General features: G+C 41.7%; 1 protein-coding gene and 1 long non-coding RNA gene across 6 annotated transcripts in view; one reads left to right on the top strand and one right to left on the bottom strand.

Annotated features, from left to right (window-relative positions):
• Positions 1–1,914: 1,914 nt before the first annotated feature.
• Positions 1,915–17,729, bottom strand: part of mcf2la (mcf.2 cell line derived transforming sequence-like a) — a 69,573-nt gene continuing 53,758 nt past the window's right edge. For 3 of the 5 annotated variants that reach the window (XM_046057267.1, XM_046057257.1, XM_046057248.1), the window contains 27 exons: positions 14,018–14,131; positions 13,719–13,835; positions 13,316–13,465; positions 13,035–13,159; positions 12,802–12,916; positions 12,580–12,699; positions 11,852–12,043; positions 11,509–11,700; positions 11,221–11,374; positions 11,034–11,086; positions 10,753–10,832; positions 10,498–10,564; positions 10,107–10,222; positions 9,708–9,777; positions 9,442–9,534; positions 9,246–9,338; positions 9,031–9,156; positions 7,854–8,075; positions 7,664–7,756; positions 7,496–7,574; positions 7,320–7,386; positions 7,123–7,229; positions 5,229–5,303; positions 4,552–4,661; positions 4,317–4,429; positions 3,705–3,808; positions 1,915–3,170 (listed from right to left, as the gene is read on the bottom strand). In XM_046057267.1, coding sequence (XP_045913223.1) covers positions 3,091–3,170; positions 3,705–3,808; positions 4,317–4,429; positions 4,552–4,661; positions 5,229–5,303; positions 7,123–7,229; positions 7,320–7,386; positions 7,496–7,574; positions 7,664–7,756; positions 7,854–8,075; positions 9,031–9,156; positions 9,246–9,338; positions 9,442–9,534; positions 9,708–9,777; positions 10,107–10,222; positions 10,498–10,564; positions 10,753–10,832; positions 11,034–11,086; positions 11,221–11,374; positions 11,509–11,700; positions 11,852–12,043; positions 12,580–12,699; positions 12,802–12,916; positions 13,035–13,159; positions 13,316–13,465; positions 13,719–13,835; positions 14,018–14,131 — 3,027 coding nt within the window. In that variant the 3' untranslated portion in view covers positions 1,915–3,090. Of the gene's footprint in view, positions 3,171–3,704; positions 3,809–4,316; positions 4,430–4,551; positions 4,662–5,228; positions 5,304–6,120; positions 6,196–6,799; positions 6,893–7,122; positions 7,230–7,319; positions 7,387–7,495; positions 7,575–7,663; positions 7,757–7,853; positions 8,076–9,030; positions 9,157–9,245; positions 9,339–9,441; positions 9,535–9,707; positions 9,778–10,106; positions 10,223–10,497; positions 10,565–10,752; positions 10,833–11,033; positions 11,087–11,220; positions 11,375–11,508; positions 11,701–11,851; positions 12,044–12,579; positions 12,700–12,801; positions 12,917–13,034; positions 13,160–13,315; positions 13,466–13,718; positions 13,836–14,017; positions 14,132–17,729 lie in introns of all 5 variants that reach the window. The other 2 variants (XM_046057285.1, XM_046057276.1) reach the window with 2 other exon arrangements.
• The window catches only part of LOC123975636, a 5,859-nt gene continuing 1,823 nt past the window's right edge, over positions 13,694–17,729 (top strand). Inside the window, exons 1-3 of the long non-coding RNA XR_006826124.1 lie at positions 13,694–13,874; positions 14,054–14,144; positions 14,726–14,767. This is a non-coding gene — a long non-coding RNA (uncharacterized LOC123975636). The remainder of the gene's footprint in view (positions 13,875–14,053; positions 14,145–14,725; positions 14,768–17,729) is intronic.

The following is a 17,729-nucleotide window of genomic DNA, read 5'->3' as shown; positions in this document are numbered from 1 at the left end:
ATGTGCCAGCTAAAGGGGATCCAAAAGCCAACACACAGGGCTCGCACTGGTTTAATTAAGAGCTCTGCCAGCTAAAAATAATAACATTAACATTTTTAATAAAACAGGTTCAAGTCCCACAAAAAAGCAATATCCCATAGAGGAAACCATCTTTATTAAAGCTGCTTTTCATTTTACATACATATCAGAATTACATATTTACAAATATATACACGTCTCATTATAATATCTTCATATCAACACCATATTCAGTAGATACAATAGGAAAATAAAGACAGTGTTCGCTGCAATGTGCTGCATAAAAAGAAACAAAAAATATACCCCTTCTCATCTCTCCAGCCTCCAAGTAAAAAGTACAAATAACTCAACAACCTTTATTGTGTGTTCATGACAAAAGACTGACAAGTTTAGTGCCCGTGTCAGCTTTCATAAGAGGGCAGAAAATAAACTCTCAAGAAATACAACAGTGCCTGGTAGAAGGACTTGCCTTGTTTAGGGCTTTGAGAGCTTTAAAATTGGGGCTATGGTTTAACATGCCTCAAAGAGTGATGATATACAGGGAGACAAGGACACTCACAAAAACCTTGATCCTCTTCACAATGTACATGCTGTCGAGGAAAACAATGTGAGGTAAAGAGGACACAGCTGTACCAGTGTGACATACATTTCTTAGTCTTACAGAACTTGCACATAACGCCACAGTTTAGTCTCTGGCTTAGCTCACAGTTGGACACTGAAAGGTCTGCAAACTAGTTTCTTCCTTTTTCTGGAGAAGTAGCTTTTCCTTTCGCGGGGGGGGGGGTGGACGACATGCGTTATCTGCTTTGAGTATAAAAGTTCTCAACAAAAAGAGCTCAAGTAAATAATCACAAGCAGCAATTGAAGTCGGGGCCTAATTCACATGGCTTTGTCGAGCCAGTGGGCAAATGTGACCCACTCTAAGTAATAAACAGGCGGGGCTGGTTGTAGTATAACAGCATGCTGCACTTGGTAGAGTCACACATTCAACATTAAAGATGGGAAAAGGAAGAGATTGTTTTACAGTGCGGCCTGTGGATGCAGTAGTAATGTTGGGGTATAAAAAAAAACATGTTCACCCTTGAAAAACAAGGTAAGAAAAATCATTCAGCGTTCAGAATAGCCCAGGTTCTGTGTGTGCATGTGTGTGTGTAAAGAAGGGTGTCCCAGCAGCTGGTTGTCAAAGGTGTACTATCAACCTGTATAAACATCCTCATTCCCACTTACAGGGTCAAACAGGGCCATCTCATCTCACTCACCACCCCTGCTGTGTAAATCCCCCCTCTTTTTTGGAACTTGTTATTCGACCGTGACGATCCACTCAGCTACATCATGGTGTCAGGTAAACAAAATATTGCTTCCAGGCTGGTGGTGCAAACCACTGCCTGCTTCAAAGCCTGCTTCTGTTGCTGCTGTGCAGACCAAAGATAGGTGAGCACAGAGGCCATGACACAAAAACTGGATTTATAGTCAGAGTGATCCTTGGTGGCCACCGAGGGTCTCCTGGGCAAATTGCAATTTATCAATAAAGTTAACCTGACTATAAATTAATACAGCAGGTAAATGCATTAGAACTACTGTTCTATCTCAACACTATGTGTAAACAGTAATATAACTAATTAGGGCCTTATACGTAATTCTGATCCGACTGGTGTCTGTGGCTTAATGGCCTCTCTGGGGGTTTGTGACATACGCATGTTTGTTCTGAAGCAAGCACACGTGCAAGAATGCACACACACAAAGGCATTTGGTCAACACAAGCAGGTATGCAGTCACACCTGCTTGCCCACACAAAATCTTGGGCTTCCTGAGAGGTAAATCCAGAGCAGTTCAGAGGCGAGTTAGATAATCACTCTTGGGGAGGAGGGGGGGGGGGGGGGGGGGGGGGGGGGGGGGGGTTGGGGAGGACTCAACAAAAAAAACAAGAGGTTCAGAAGTTGTTCCAAGCTGCCGCTCTCTGTGTAAGTGATTTGCAAGTGTAGTAGGAGAAGTGCATGACATCTGACCACCAGGTAGTGCTGTTGGTGACATTCACCTAGTGATACATTTGACTCTGTTTTAATTTGTAGTTCACACCACAAAAACAGGAATAAGGGAAGCTCATATTAACAACACGGGAGGAAAACAGCATTCTTGAATGGGGAATAAAACAAAAAACAACTACTTTAAAACCACTGGCCTGCCAGACACTACAGGGATTTAACACACTTCACCTTGTATGTGTCCCGCGTACAAAAATGTTACAAGACTTACAGTAACAGGCCCTGAATGTTTGACCTGCTCAGTGATGCTCCAAGATGCACTGAAAGGTTTTTGTTTTTTTTCTTGTTGCAGCCAGCTGCCAGTTTTCACAGTGTACGATTAATGTCTGACACTAAAGCTGATGCATCATGTGAAATACCAGTCTTATAGTCTCTGTAGCTGTAGATGTTTCACACACAAATCTTTTGCTATGCTGTGATGTTGTTGACTTGAAGGTTGATCCCAAGTTGACAGGTCACATTAAGTGCAGATATTCTTTAAATGTGTCCACTTTGATTCTACATAATCAGAAGGAATTAATCCAGTTAATCTTAATAAGTTACTGATTTTCTCTGTTGTTTACAGAGATTGTGATTTTGAAAAGAAGGCCTTCCAGAAGGTGATGCATCACATGACTGTAACATGTGTGCTGAGGAACTCGTTTCCCCTGATATTTATCTGAATGTTATCTTTATGTCACTGGAATGAGCTGTGAAAATACCATTTTCAACCCGCATTCTGACAATTTTTAAGGTAAAAAAATAACTTAAAATGAGATAAATGAGTGGAAATAAGGTAATTTGTCTTTGCAATTAGAGTAACAGGTGGCTGTAAGTATTCAGAAAAGGTGGACGTAGTAGTCAACATGGGTACCACTAGCAGATACAATGATAGCTTTGGTTTTTGGTTGGATCCGGCAAAACTGCGAGTTGGACATCTGTGTGATGGCTTTGATTCCGCCCTCCTGTCCTGGGTCACCTTTAGCTTTTTGTAATTCCACCTGGACATTGTTTTAGGTTGGGGGATGGAGCTGGGGAGAGTGGTTGCAGGTCAGGGTTTGATGTCGGAGAAGCTGGTGTAGGTCTCGCTGCAGCTGGACGAAGTGCTGAGGTTCCCAGAGACGCTGCCATCTGCAGGACAAATACACACACACACAAACAAAAGCTGTGTTTATACAGAGTCGAACTCACAATCCTCAAGCAAACAGATGTATCCAAAAAAAAGAAATTTGGTTTTCCAAAGGGCTGGGTTTAACAATACAAATTAAAGATCACAAGTAGAACACATTGATTGACATTTAGAGGGTGGAATAGGACCCATGTAACTACAGCGGTTGATGGTGTTCTTCTTCCATAAACTCCATATGTTTGGCTAACTAAAGTAGTGATAAGGACACTAATTTATCAGGAAAAACAATACATTCTATTACTACTGACATTTAAAATGTGGTGTGTAAAGGCGCCCTGTGTAGCCTTGGAACGCTAGTAGCGCTAATGACACTGCTCCTCTTACAAGAGGGTCCCCATAACTTTTTGTTCGCTGATGAATCTGTTTTCGTGAATCGTGTTTTCATCTCTGAGATGTGGGCAGGGATTCAAGAGGAAGAACACATGACCACCGAAGGGTGTTAAAGACACAAAAGTATATATATTTGGAAAAAATACCTGAGCTGCTGAGCGACTGGGAGGACTTGGACTCTGATATGAGGCTGAGGAGGTTTTCTGCTGCCACCCAGCCCTCCTTACTGCTGCGAAGGTTCTTCACAAACCTACAGATGAGTGAACAAACATTGAACTTAACTACAATGTCAATATGTGTTTAAATAACTTATACAGCTATCGAATGACTGGTATAAGCTGTGTTTTGCCCAGTGAAAGCAGGAATCATACTGTGGCTCTGACATAGAATTTAAGGACTTTTCATCGACTTCTGAGATGCAAGTCCATAATTCCTTATTTTATACAGTCTTGTTTGCACTTTTTATACTAAAAAGCACCAGCTAATGTAGTGACTGTGAGAATTAAGGTGGAAAATACATTCTGGTGTATTCCTTTCCTGTGCCCTTTTTTTGTAAAACTCCTTATCATACCCAGACGCCTGCAGAGAATTCATTGATTTCTCTGGACAGATTTCACAACTCTTAATTCCACAACAAAAAAACATAGAGCCCAGAAAGAACTTATTAACTCATAATAAATTATGTTTGAATATGAATATTTCCTGTTTACATATTATTGAATTTGGATTCTTTTTACTGGAGAAAGGAAGACGCTTACCACTGTCCCTCCTCTCCTTCTCTGATTAGCTGGACCATGTCTCCACTCTTGACAGACAGCTCCTGAGGTCCCGCCTTCTCGCAGTCCGCTACCACCGTATACTTCCCTGGAGCCTAAATGGTCAAAGGTCACCGAAAACAGTCAGTGATAGTTTCAAGGAGTCAACATCAATAAGCAACATATATAACAAAAGACACCATCTACTGAATGTAAAACTCTTCAGGTTCAGGCTCACCAGCTTCTTTCCTACTTCATCCTCCGGGTCAGAGTTCATGGGGTCCTCGCCACTGGAGTACCCATCGTTCTCTTCTGAGGCATCCACCGAGAGAGACGCCTTGCTCCAGCCTGTAGATTGGTGGTGGTGGTGCAGAGAGGACAAGGGGACACAGGTGAGGAGATTTAGAGGCCAATGAGAGGATGATAATGAGAAGTGTGGAAAAGAGTCGCAGTCGTGCCTTAATCTCCGATAAGGAGCACAAAACCACAAGATCTATTCTGTCAAAACATGTATGTGGGGCTATCAAAACAAACTCCTCAAAAATCCCAGAGAAGACCAATGGAGACAGCAGACAGATCCCAGTGAAACACATCAAGGAAACAGCTGCCAGTGCTGAAAATTACAATTATGCTCCATGCCACACAACCACTAACCAAAAACACCCAATAGTAGAAGAATAGAGAATGATTGATTTGAGGCAGAGTAGGTACACCTTGCAAAAAAACATTTAGCAGAGAACTGAGACTTAAAATCTTATATTTACAGGTAAAAAGAGTTGAAATAGTTTTCAGATTATTGTTAACATCTCCCTCCAATGAGAGATAAGACAATTATACCTCTCGTAAAAATCAATCATAACTACTACAAACCACCACAAACACCCACAGTGGCTGATCCTCAGAGCGGATCTGTACCTTGCCGCTTGCTCTGTAAGAGACTAGAGGTGCTCATCCATTTGACTCTGCTCAGAGTGACATGGGGAGCCGGCTCTAGACAGGGGAGAAACAGCCAGCAAGTCAGTGAGACAGCTGAACTTGTCCTGTAGCCACACAGCTGGTTAAGCGGGGTTACCCGGTCGGTCACTAAAGGGTGGTCTTTCAGAGTCGATGTGAGAGCATTTTGTCTTTGATGTGGACTAGGAGACAAACTATGGGTGTAATTGAGGACCAAAAATCACTGCAATGTGACATAAGTAGGGATTCTTCACTCTGATATGGTTAGTAAGGCAATCAGACAATTGGTCAGTTAGTACATAAATCATTTGTCCATTGACGTTTTGCTCTCAAATGAAAATAAACACAGCATCTTCATAAAATATTTCGGGACATAAGCTTATTTGTTTCTTGCTGAGAGTTAAAAGAGAAGATTGTTACCACACTCGTGTCTGTACGGTACAATTGTAGCTGTAGCCAGCAGCCACTTAGCTTAAAGACTGGGAAAAGGGAGAAACAGCTAGCCTTGCTTTGTCCAAAGGCAGAGCCAAAGTTGAGCTAACTCTCACCATGAAAGCAAGTAAGCATATTTCCCAAAATCATGAATGTTGGAGACTTTCTAATTCAGTGATGATGATTATGACTTGTGAAAACATTTGTGTACAACACTGTCATGGTCAGGTGAGAACGGCCTCTATAAATGGATTAAGGTTTGATATAACATCACATCCAGTTTCATCCTTCTACATGAGACACAGGTTAAATCTACATAATGAAAACACACATCACCAGAGTGCACTTTAGTGGTGAGGGGTGGGAAGATGAATGGTGGCCTCTAGAATTAGATGGCCCCTATTATGGGACAACAATATACCTTTGAAACCAAACGGTGTGGGGTCACTCTTGACCAAGTGACGTTTGGAGCCGTGCTCAGGGCTCAGCGCCGAGCCTGGCGCACACAGGCGGAAAAAGGTGAAAGAGAAGGGGGAAGAGAGAAAAGTGAGAAAGAGAGCAAGAATTTAACACTATCATTAAATATCTAAACCAGTGAGAAGCCTCTGTCGTTCTAACTTTGTAACTTTAAATAATTCTTTAGATTTATATAATATTTAGCCTTGAATACATCTGAACTGGAAAGTGGGTGGACTGGTGAACAACAGCCACATGTACAGTAACTTTTTCACTGGCTACTGAAGGTCGGGTGTACCTAATACAGCAGGAACTTCAGCAGTGGCAATGTTAGACTTTGACCACTAGGAGGCAGAGCGTCTGCAACATAAAAACTAGGCTCATCAGTACACCCCATGGTCGCTGTATTTTTTCTGAAATAATGTATAAAATGCAGAAATATAGCAGCAACATAATGTCCTTAATCCTTAATGTATTTAATTGAGCAAGGGTGCATTTTAATTGTTTATGAATTCAACATTCATTTGTTAAACAAAATATGTGTTATTTCATCATTCAAAGGCTACATTACCACACTGAACTAGTCTAAGCATTGTGTGTCTAATTTCAAATGCTCCTTAGATCTGCTAATAATGCTATGTTACCTTTCGGGCTCTTGAGATTGCTGAAGCCCTGCAAAGTAAAACGCTTTTTAGCCACTGAAGACCTGTCAGTGGTTGGGCTGGTCACTGGTTCATCTGGAAACAATAGTTTGAAATGGAAAGCGGGAAAAGAAACGAGAGTGTTGCACAATCAAAAATATAAATATAAAGAGGTAGAAAGAGACAGAAAGAGGAACCATGAAGATGAGGGTGATTAAGAAAAGAAGGGTCCAGATCAGTGAGAGTTTCAGTAGCGGGCAGAGATCCTAGTTTGATTTAATACATTTTCTGTCTGAGTGAGGACGCAGTATTTATCAAACATTCACCTTTGTGTTTCGGTGATGAAGAGGAGTTGACGTCAGAGTTCGGGCTTTGCTCCCCCTTCTTCTCTTCCTGCTTCTTCTGGTTTTTCTGACCACTGCTACGAAAGGGACTGGGAAAGGTTTAAGAAACATTTCAACAAATGAAGGCATCTCATCTTTGGGTGTACTTCATGTGCGCAATGTATGTAAGAGACACCAACCTGAGGGAGATGGAAGAGTTGTTGCTGGTGGGACTCGGGGTGTCTGAGCTCTTCTGCTGAATGGCATCTGAAACATACAAACAGTTAACTACTCACAACAAGCAGGTAAGCGGAGCTGCAAAGGAGGAGAAGAAGAAACACAAAAAAGCTTGTCTCGCCATGTGTGTCCAAAATACCTCTGCAGGCTTTGAGCTGTTGGGTCAAAACTTTGCGGATCTCGTTCACCCACAATGTTTTAATCTCTGGTGTTGGAGCCTAGATGAGACAAATTATACAGCACTCACAGTGATAGAGTTCCTTCTTCATTCATGTTTAGTCAAAGCAGTGAGGCTGAGCGACCTTACCTGGACTATAAAAACCTCGTCTCTGGAGTTACACCAAACCTCAAACTTCTTGTTGTCTCCTTTCGCGTTCTCGGTGATGCCCACCGCGCTCATCTGAGAAAAGAACGACAAGAAAACACAAGTTTGCACACGGTCAGCCCTGATCTTTCACTACAGCTGCCTATTAAGAGTCTGCCCAACGTGAGCTTACACTGAGGGAGTGTTTGAAGCTGTAAGACGGAGCTTTCTCATAGCCCTCCCCGTTCTCCTCTCTCCTCTTACAGAAGAGCAGGGCCTTCTCGTGCAGGAACAGGTGCCTCTGCATGGGCTTGAACCGGGCCAGGTCCTTGACCTTGGCGTGACCTTTTTTATGCTCCGTCCACACGCTGAAGGAGCCCTGCATCAGCAGGCGACCCAGCTCGGACAGGTTGCCCTGAAGAAAAGGGAAAAGACAGGAAAGCAGGTATTTATTTTCAGGGTGCTGCATTTTACAATTATGTAAGGATCCAACTGGACAACAGACTTTGTTTTAAGACCCAACCTGACGTGAAGTTGAAAGTCAAAATTGCATTTTTCAATAGAAGGAAATTGTTCCCATCTTCAGCTTGTTGGAGGACCATTGTTACAATCAACAATTGTGCTTTTTTTTTTAAACAATGATTCTTCATTCTTTAGTTCACTACGCAGGTTATACATTTTTAAAAGGCAGGATGATCCCCTTTAACTAAAGAAATTGTATTGTGTGTTATTGATCTATGACTTCTGCCTCTCCTTTTTAACTCTAACCTCACTGAACACAATAAATATTATGTCTTGTGTTATATTACACTTGTACAACCTGAGTTACAAATGCAATTATAAAAGAAAAACAAGAAATCTTAAAGTCTCTCATTCCTCATAACAATTTATTTAGAGTCTTCAAAATGCTACATAAAATAGTTTTCTAAAATTTTTTGTGCTTGTTCTCAGGTCTCTTTTGAAAAACAAGATCCAGATCTTGCTGAGATGTGTATAAAATTAGATGATTAACTAAATAATTAAAAAACTGTACAAACTGTATGGGCCACTTTTGCAAGATTCGTTCAAACAGCTGTTGTTTGCTCTCTTTCTCTCTTGCATTCACATACACATCACGCTGCATTTAACGTAGGCGTTGGTCAGCACCCTGACATGTACATACAGTATATGTGCATTGTGTTGATAAATAAACTCAAACACGAGGTGGTGAAGCATCTGATTTATGATTGCATGGTCTGTAATGTACTGTCGAAGAAAAGTGCACTTTTCTACTGGGCCAATAAAAAAAATAAAATCAACTCCTGTCCGAGCTGACCAGCTAAGAGACAGCATCTCTATCCATTTCATTAAGACAGTGTTAGTTCTCTGACCTCATATCCTGTGATGGCGATGAGGTGCATGGAGTCGTTAACAGCTTTCAGGATCCCCAGGATGGAGGAGAGAGCATCCTGTAGGTCATCACTGCCATCGCAGCTCTTACTGTATTTCAACAGCTCCTGCAAGCACACAACAAAACGCAGAGAACACAGTGAGTGTGAAATAAACACACACAGACATACAGTATATACTGTACATGACAGATCACCTTAAGCAGTAGCTGGTACTTGGTGATTCTCTGGACAGGTTTAAGGAGGTAGGAGTCCAAACCAAGTTTATGTTCCAACTTCTTCTGGCACTCCTGGTTCACAAAACATAAACAAATGACTTAGGGTTTATTGTTCTTGTTAGCCACATAGTAAGGTAGGAAAGTGTTACTATGAGGTGAAAGGTGAAAGAGAAACCTGGAAGAAGGCACAGTCGGAGCACTGCCTCCACAAGCTTTCAGAGCGAGGCTTGTTCTGGCAGTAAGCCTCGTAGATCTGCAGGTCCTTCATCTACAGAGAGAATCAGTCGTTAACGTGTTCACCTTTTCTTACTCAGCATTGTTAATGGAAACAGTATGTTGAAGCAACCCCCCTTTCACTGATCTGACTTTTTAAGATTAAGATTTTTATTGGCTTTTTATAAGTAATGAGTCCAGAGCAGAGTGTAGGAAGTAAGTGCTTACCCTCTCTAAAAAGCAGCGACCCACTAGTTCTGGGCAGTCAGTGTACGCTTCCAGTTCCTTTAGAAACGTTCTACAGACAAACAACATGAAATTTCTGTAATTCAACTTTGCAGAAAGATGAGAAGATTGATCCCACTCTCACATCTGTATGGTAAATATGAAGCCTGTAGCCAGCAGCTGTTTATCTTAGCTTAGCATAAAGACTGGAAACCGGGGACCAGCTAGCCTGGCTCTATCCAAAAGGTAACATCTGCCTACCAGCGCCCAGAAAATTACTATTTAAAGTGAAGATACAAATTTAAAAACACTGGCATTGACCAACAAATGACCAAAAGAAGCAATATCACTTGTGAATAAAGGTTTCTGACTGACAATATTTCCTGTCTAAAAGAAGCGTACCTCTTATGAAACTGGTAGATTTCAGACATGTTGCCAAACAGGACGTCCTTCTTGCTGAGCAGGGCGCTGGGGATGAGGTGAGCCATGGCAGGGTTGTCCATCTCCGCTGCGTAGCCCTGGAGTTAAAAAATACACAGAAAGATTTACTAAACGTTTAATGTCCTGGTCGTTCCCCAGTGAATGATACATGTAGGTCCAACTCCCATGTGGCCTTGTATAGAAATACACTGATAAAGAACAGATGCATGTACTGAATTAGTGATCTGCCGACACTGTACTTCCAATTTAAATATGTCGTTTCAATAGTAATGCTATTAATTTGTAAATGTACAAAACTTTTGCCAGGACACTGCAACCTGGTGTGAATATACACAAATGGACAAACACTCACCTCCAGCACACACAGTAGCTCCTCCACATATGCTCTCTCCGTCTCCAGCAATTCATTCATTACGTGGCTGAAACACACAGAAAAACTAAATACTTAAAATAGTGTAGTTTTGACTGAATTTCTCTTGAACACTGTAAGGTGAGTTGATGTGAGCGCTTTCAGTTCTCACATCCAGCACCCTAACAAAACTACCAAAGATGAGAAATGTTGCAGCCTTCTTATCTATGGCTCCGAGAATGACCTTTGACCCCTTACCGCCGAAGTACTGCCAGGTTTTCTTCCTCTTCTGTGAGAGAAGCATGTCTGGTGCCACCGTTTTGTAAGGGAGTCTCCACCTGGACACACACATTCATGTATATTATGACCATTCACCTTTTAACAGCCATATCAGTTCACTTTGACTAAACATCTCTTACCTTTTGATCGGGAATGATTACTTCTAATTGATTATCCAAAACTAAATTAACTAGTTTTAAATGTTTGTTGTGTTTGACAATATTTACTGCCAAACAGTTGATCAGTATTCATGCATTTACCTTTTTGCAGATGGCATTATCTGCAGAGTATCTTCTTTCTTTTCTCTGTTGATCTGAAGGACAGAGAGAAGACATTGTTATTATCCCTTAACCAGGTGAGAAGAATCCTGAGTTAATATCAAGCCTTTGTACAACTGATACATGCTGCTCTATCTATATAAAATCAGTTTATCTGATCCAGGCTTACTGGGTGAGGAGAGTGGAGACTTCACTTCAGGTCTTGGTGCTACTGGCTGGACTGGTCTGGTCTGTTTGGCGGCAAGTTTCTTCAGGCTGACGCGTCTCTTCTCAAACATCTCCTGGACAGAGCTTTGCTTCTGGAAAACGCTCTCTACCTGGTCCTGATGGAGACCAAGATAATGCAGTAAATTAACCAAAAGGTAAACTACGACCTCAGGATAAAACATCATAAAGCACCACACAGGGAAAAAAATTATTGCATATATTTAATCTGTTAAATCCCCTTCCTACTGACCCTGAGCTGAGTAGTGAGGGCCGCCTCATACTGGCAGCAGATGGCGCTGTGATCTATGAGGGTGTGTAGCGGCGCTGTGTCCAAGTATCGCTCCAGTTCTTGCAGAGCTGCTTCAGCTCCATCCTGAGACTGACAGCGGTCCACTGGCTGGCTGGCCAACAGGAAGATGCCCTCCTCACACCACCGTGATGCCTGGGTGGAAACATTTTCAATTACTTTTCTCCAAAAACTGATAACCTGAAAGAATCTCTTTCAGGATGACGTGGATGTGATGCTAGAGGAAAGATCAGCAGGTCATCTGTCTTTATCGCTCATGCACATACAGTCTGACCCACACTCGTACCTTCTCCAGAGCGTGGTGGAGCTCCATCGCCTTCAGCAGGAGGCTCTTCTTGCTCCTCAGGGTGGAGCTGATCTCCTCGCACACTTCCCTCAGCTCGCTGCACTTCGGCCTAATGGAGTCCTCGGCATAGTGGGAATTTTCTATCAGCCTGTCACCTTCGCTGGCCAGGGACAGGGCGCAGTCCAGTACGTCCTATTGAAACACATTGAAGACGTTTTTAATATCAGAATATACTTCAGGACACGTGTCGAATAATGGCTTGTCAGCTAACAGCAGATGACACATCATCAGTCAAACGGCAACAATGAAACAACCCTCTCTCCTCCTCCACAGTCCTCTCCCTCTAAGCAGAGTGGAGCTTCATTACTTAATTCTGGATAGAGTGGGGCACCTACTTTGGTCAAACGACTCATCCTCTATATGAGCCTCTGAAACAGCATATCAAGATGCTAAAACTCTCTTCTAATAATGTTAATTGATCAGTGAATATGTAATTAATCAAACTGAACCCTTATAGCTATAGAATAAAAGGCTAATATCAGCCTTATATTTCCCATGCACATACAGGTGCTCTCACTCTCTTCTCTCACATCTATTTCCACTCGTTCCCAGTGATTGATTAGGTCATTAGCCATATGGTTTCAAGGATGCATCAAAGGTGAAAGTGTTTGTGTTTACTGTACCACTGCAGGATAGATCAGGATTGTGTGTGTGTTTGTCTTTCTTACACAGGCCCTGTCCTCATGGCCGCTGAGCTCTCGGAGGACGTGCTCAGCATGGGCGGGGCTTACACTGACCTCGGAGAAACCAGACAACCGCTCTGATGTCACATCAAGCTGGCCACGCACCTGCAAACACACGTTGTTAATGTTGTGTTATCAGCACACGTTACCCTGTGTGTGACTAATTTGTCCAGAAAACTACATTTCCCATAAGGCAACTCAACTCACTTCACGGAAGTGCTGTTCAAAATGGCGGAGCTGTAAACACTGTTCCAGCTTGGTGCGGTGACGCTCCCAGAAATCATCAAATGCTGCCTCTGTTTCGTCCAGCTGACCCAGGAGTCTGAGAGGGAGGAGGAAAACAGCAGGGCGGAAAGGAGGAGGAGTGATGGGAAGATTTATTCATGCGTTCAGGAAAAACTTCTTTCTCTATTTATGTATCTAATAATTCCCTCCTCTACCTCTGTACAGTATCTAAGTTTTCCTGCTCATCATAGGTCATGTTGTATTCAGGGTCTGTCTGTAGCGGCTCGTTGATACACTCCAGCAGACGTCCCCCTTGAGACAGCGCCACCTGCAGGTCTTCCTGGAAATTAAACAAATAATTTTCTTCAGCACTAACGTTTTCAAGGAAACTGCAAAGTCTCCTGCTTACTGCAGTCACTTTAAAGCATTTCACCAAATATCTATGAGACATATGGTTGGTTAACCAGTATGGAAAAGACATAGAAGCGTATCTGACCTTCATTTTATCCTTCTTCAGAGTGTGTGTGTGCAGCAGGTTGGTGGTAGCCTCGGCGTCGTTGGGTAATTCTGTCTCTGCAAGCTCAGTGCCGAACGTCTGCAGGGTCTGAGCCGTGGTCTTCACCATGAGGGCGAATGCCTCGATTGCCTGCGGAGGAGACATTCAGAACATATAAATATACAGAGGCCCATTCATTATGCAATCATACACTGGAGTCAAATCTCTTTTTCTATAAATAAGTTTTATGTCAAAAGATTTTTACTTTAAAATATGAGAAAATCTCCTTCAAAACCTTATTTTGTGTGTGTGTGTGTGTGTGTGTGTGTGTGTGTGTGTGTGTGTGTGTGTGTGTGTGTGTGTGTGTGTGTGTGTGTGTGTGTGTGTGTGTGTATACACATACAGTGCGGTGTGAGATCCAGCTGTCATGGCAGTACTCCTGCGTGCCTCCCAGCTCTGTGGTCAATTGTCCTGGGTCGATATAGGCATGGAGCTCAGTTACGGAACTAAGCATCACCACCTGATAAAATAAACACACACCACGTACTGATTATATGAGGTATTATTTATTCAAAGATAATCCTTAATAATTTACAAGAGACCTTGTTTCATAATAAATGAAAGCAAAATTAATTCCTAAAGAAGATAATAAAATACAAAAAGGAAAGACATATACATGTAATGTACAAGTCATACTGGCACCTTCATTTTGAACTCATCCTTGTTGTACTTGAACAGGAAGTCTGACAGAGTCCGCTGGAGCAAAGTAGTGGGACGTAACACCAGAACCAAGTGTAAGTTCCCTGGAAATGAACCCTGAGAGAGAAAGGTAGGTCAGAGTTGTTTTAATATGCCTGCTTTCTTCCCTTCTAGGCATTACATTTTCTGTAACACTGTTTTTTTATTTAAATACCGAACCAGACAAAAAAACACTTTGCATGCATTCCTTCCATTCCAAGTCCTATTAGATAGTCATCACTGTAGCCTGATTTCATGTTCAGCCCAAATGATGTTTTAATCATACACCTCACATTAAGTATCTTCTGTAATCAGTATTCATTGTTCATTAGTACTTTGTTTCTTTTCATCTCCCAGGGAAAAACTATAACTTATAGTTCAGATTTTCCAAAATGTTGTTGCTTCTGGGGGAGCTCAGATGTCTTTTTTGGGGAGCTAAGCATCTCTCCGTTCTTATACTTTACTATGTTGCAGCACAAGCTGTTTTTACCTGCCAATGAAAACAGGCATTTAGAATTATCCTTCAACACTTTCAGTACATAAAGGAAAAGTCTTGGGTATGAGGTATGAAGGTAGATGAAACAACTGCCCCTATACTGCAATTCTGAACCAACCATGAAGAGAGTTTTTCTGGGATTTAATGACCACTAAATCTCCTATATTCCTTTACAGTTGTTCCCTTGTTGCACCTCTCATCGAGATTGCTGTGACAAGGTAAATTAGTCCTGTGGCTTTGGCAATAAACACCGTTTTTTATCTCTCCACCTCCACACTAACTCAGAAGCGTAGAATTGCCTTTACACAGACAACAGCCCAAGATACCACTCAGCTGAAAGGCTATACTGGTGATGGCTTCCTCTAAAGGCCCGGGTGAATTGCTCCACCCTGTTAGGCATCATAAATCGATGTAGGATGACATGTACACACACAGACACGCACACACACTCGTACATACATACACACACAGGGCCAGAGGCAAGCTCAGAGATGTGTGACAAGCTGATGAAATCTTTAGCATTGCCATAAATAAAGTCTAAGAAGATGTCTAAAAAGATATAATAACATTGAAAATATTCAAGACATTTGAAAGATTTTATATGATTTGCTTAGATTATGTTGTAATATTTGCACTGCTTTTCTTGTAGCTCACCTCCCACTCAAACATCATAGGAATTCCTATTTCTTTCTGGCTTCTTTATAAATAATATATAAACACAACATTTTAGTAGAAGTATTGTCTACTGAGCTATGCTAGCTATTGCTGCTCATGCAAACAACCAAATGGCTAGTAACTTATAGCCCGACCATTAACATAGTACAACAGCAGTCTGAGAACGTTCCTATTTTATCTGGAAATGTTTTGTATTAATAGATCTGAGGAAACAACAGAGTAACTCGTGTCCACATTCTTGACAAAATGGTGCCACGCACTGACTGCATCCCTCATCGCAAAGCCGATATTCATCAGGACCACAGAGAACATCCGGTAAAAAAAACAAACAGACAACCCGAGTGCTTTTATAAAAATCAGTAAAGAAATACTGTACATGGCTTTAATTTAGTCTACAAGGAGACCTGCACTCTCACACACATATCATAGTCATGAAATGCCTGCATGGCGTTGCCATGGAAACCGTTCTCCTTGGAAAAGGCGCAGAGAGATGGAGACGGAGAGAGAGCATGAAGGAAAGCAAGAGTGAGAGAGTGATGAAATAGAGAGAGTCAGCGTATGTGTGCGCGCAAGACAAATTAAAGGAGAGAGAGGGTGACAGATAGTAACTGATGTCTGTCTGTGTAGAGTGTCGATGGTGCTGCAGCTCCACTCTGCTCTTCCACTCATTTATTTTTGGCTCGCTCACACACTCACACAGTCATGTTTCCATCTCTTCAGAGGACATTACATTGACTTAAATTCATTTCCAGGACTTAGCCTAACCCCTAACTGTAACCATTAAGTTTAACCCTAAAATGTGATGATTTACATTATGGGGCATTATGAGTCCCCACAATGTGACTGTGTAAACAGATTCATGTCCCCACAACATGAGTAATACCTGCTCACACACTCCACTTGCTGTGACATTGATGAGCGACAGCCATCATATTCATAGCTCGTTCTACATGGTTCCTTTCCGATTTCCACCCAAAATTACACATTAAATAACACTACACGCTCACTTTCTGCTCTAATTACAGAAACTCACATCTGCAGGTAATAATCTGTAAGAAAGAATTAAAAATGCAATAAAAATACAAGTTGTAATTCAGCCAATAAGTGTGAGTGCATGTTAATTAGACAAAAATATATATTATATAAATATATTACCAATAACACAGCATACAAAACACAGTGAGCAATAACATATCTGTAATTGGAAGCAATTAAATTCAATAAACCCTAAGAGGTCTTGGCTTAATTTGTACCTCTGCATTAACATGACAATACACAATCTGCTCGGTGCATCCCCCCTGACTGATAAACAGACATGCTAATGTGCATTCACATCCCTGGATACACTTAAAAGTGATACATGTGCGCGCGCGCGCACACACACACACACACACACACACACACACACACACACACACTTCTCACAGATAAAAAGCACACATAAATAAATAATGAAGATTAGAATATAATTTTCTGTTGACCATGGTGATTTATATTCTTTTTTTGTTGAGGCGAGGGGGGGTGGGGCACTCATGTTCTCTAATGACATCCACATTGTTCTCCTGGGAGCTGGATAGCCACCATATTAAACCACCTCCCTCCACATGCTCAACCCCCTCCTCCGTCGGTATCACTCCTTTTGCTTTTGGACATCATGAAATTCATCATCATGAGATTCAGAAGTGAATCTTCACAGAGGCTGCAGTTCTGTTAAATTCAAACCTCTCATTTGCACCAGCTGAGCCGTCTGCATTTCAGCCCTGCAGCATTGTTCCTGTGCGCTTGAATGACTGCATACTGTATTTATTACCCTAAATCACAAAGATGGACTGAGATTAAGGTGTCCCATCATTTGAGTGCAATGCATGTGCCTGTTGACCCTTTATTATAATTAATGCAATTTGGATTGGTAACACTGTGGAGTAAGTATGGCTGATTAAGTGGAAGCCACCCAGAAAAGATACCGAACTAATAGGACAGGAAGGAATTGAAACAGTCAGGTTGCTGGGATCGGGAAAAAAAAAAAGAAAGAAAAGAAGGACAGTGACATATATGATTTATGCCGTCCATGACAGGAAGCTGTTGCTTTAATTCTTTGGTGACTGATTGAGACTGATAAAAGGTAAATTACTAACATGCCCCTTTACAGTAGCTACATTTTTCTGAACAAACAAGTGTGGAAATATTGTAAACAAATGATCTAAGGGGCTTAATGCAATTCATTTTAGCAGCGTAAGAATATCGCATTATTAACATATTGAATTTCTCTAGTTTTATGGGCAGCATTTGTTGCTTATTTCACAGTGACTATCAACTAGAGGTCAAAGTTCATCCTCATTTTTATTTGCCGCAATAACAAATCACTGTTCATGAGACTAAAAACTACTGGTCAGCGCCATCTGTGGATAATCAGCCTATCCACAAGGCAGCATGAGAGCATCTGTGCATGAGCTGTACACTGATCTCTGGCTTTACGTGACAATGCAGTCCATTCCTTCCCCCCCC

The sequence above is a fragment of the Micropterus dolomieu genome, linkage group LG01 (genome assembly GCF_021292245.1).
Source record: "Micropterus dolomieu isolate WLL.071019.BEF.003 ecotype Adirondacks linkage group LG01, ASM2129224v1, whole genome shotgun sequence".
Classification (NCBI taxonomy): domain Eukaryota; kingdom Metazoa; phylum Chordata; class Actinopteri; order Centrarchiformes; family Centrarchidae; genus Micropterus; species Micropterus dolomieu.
This window is presented reverse-complemented; position numbering and strand designations above follow the sequence as displayed.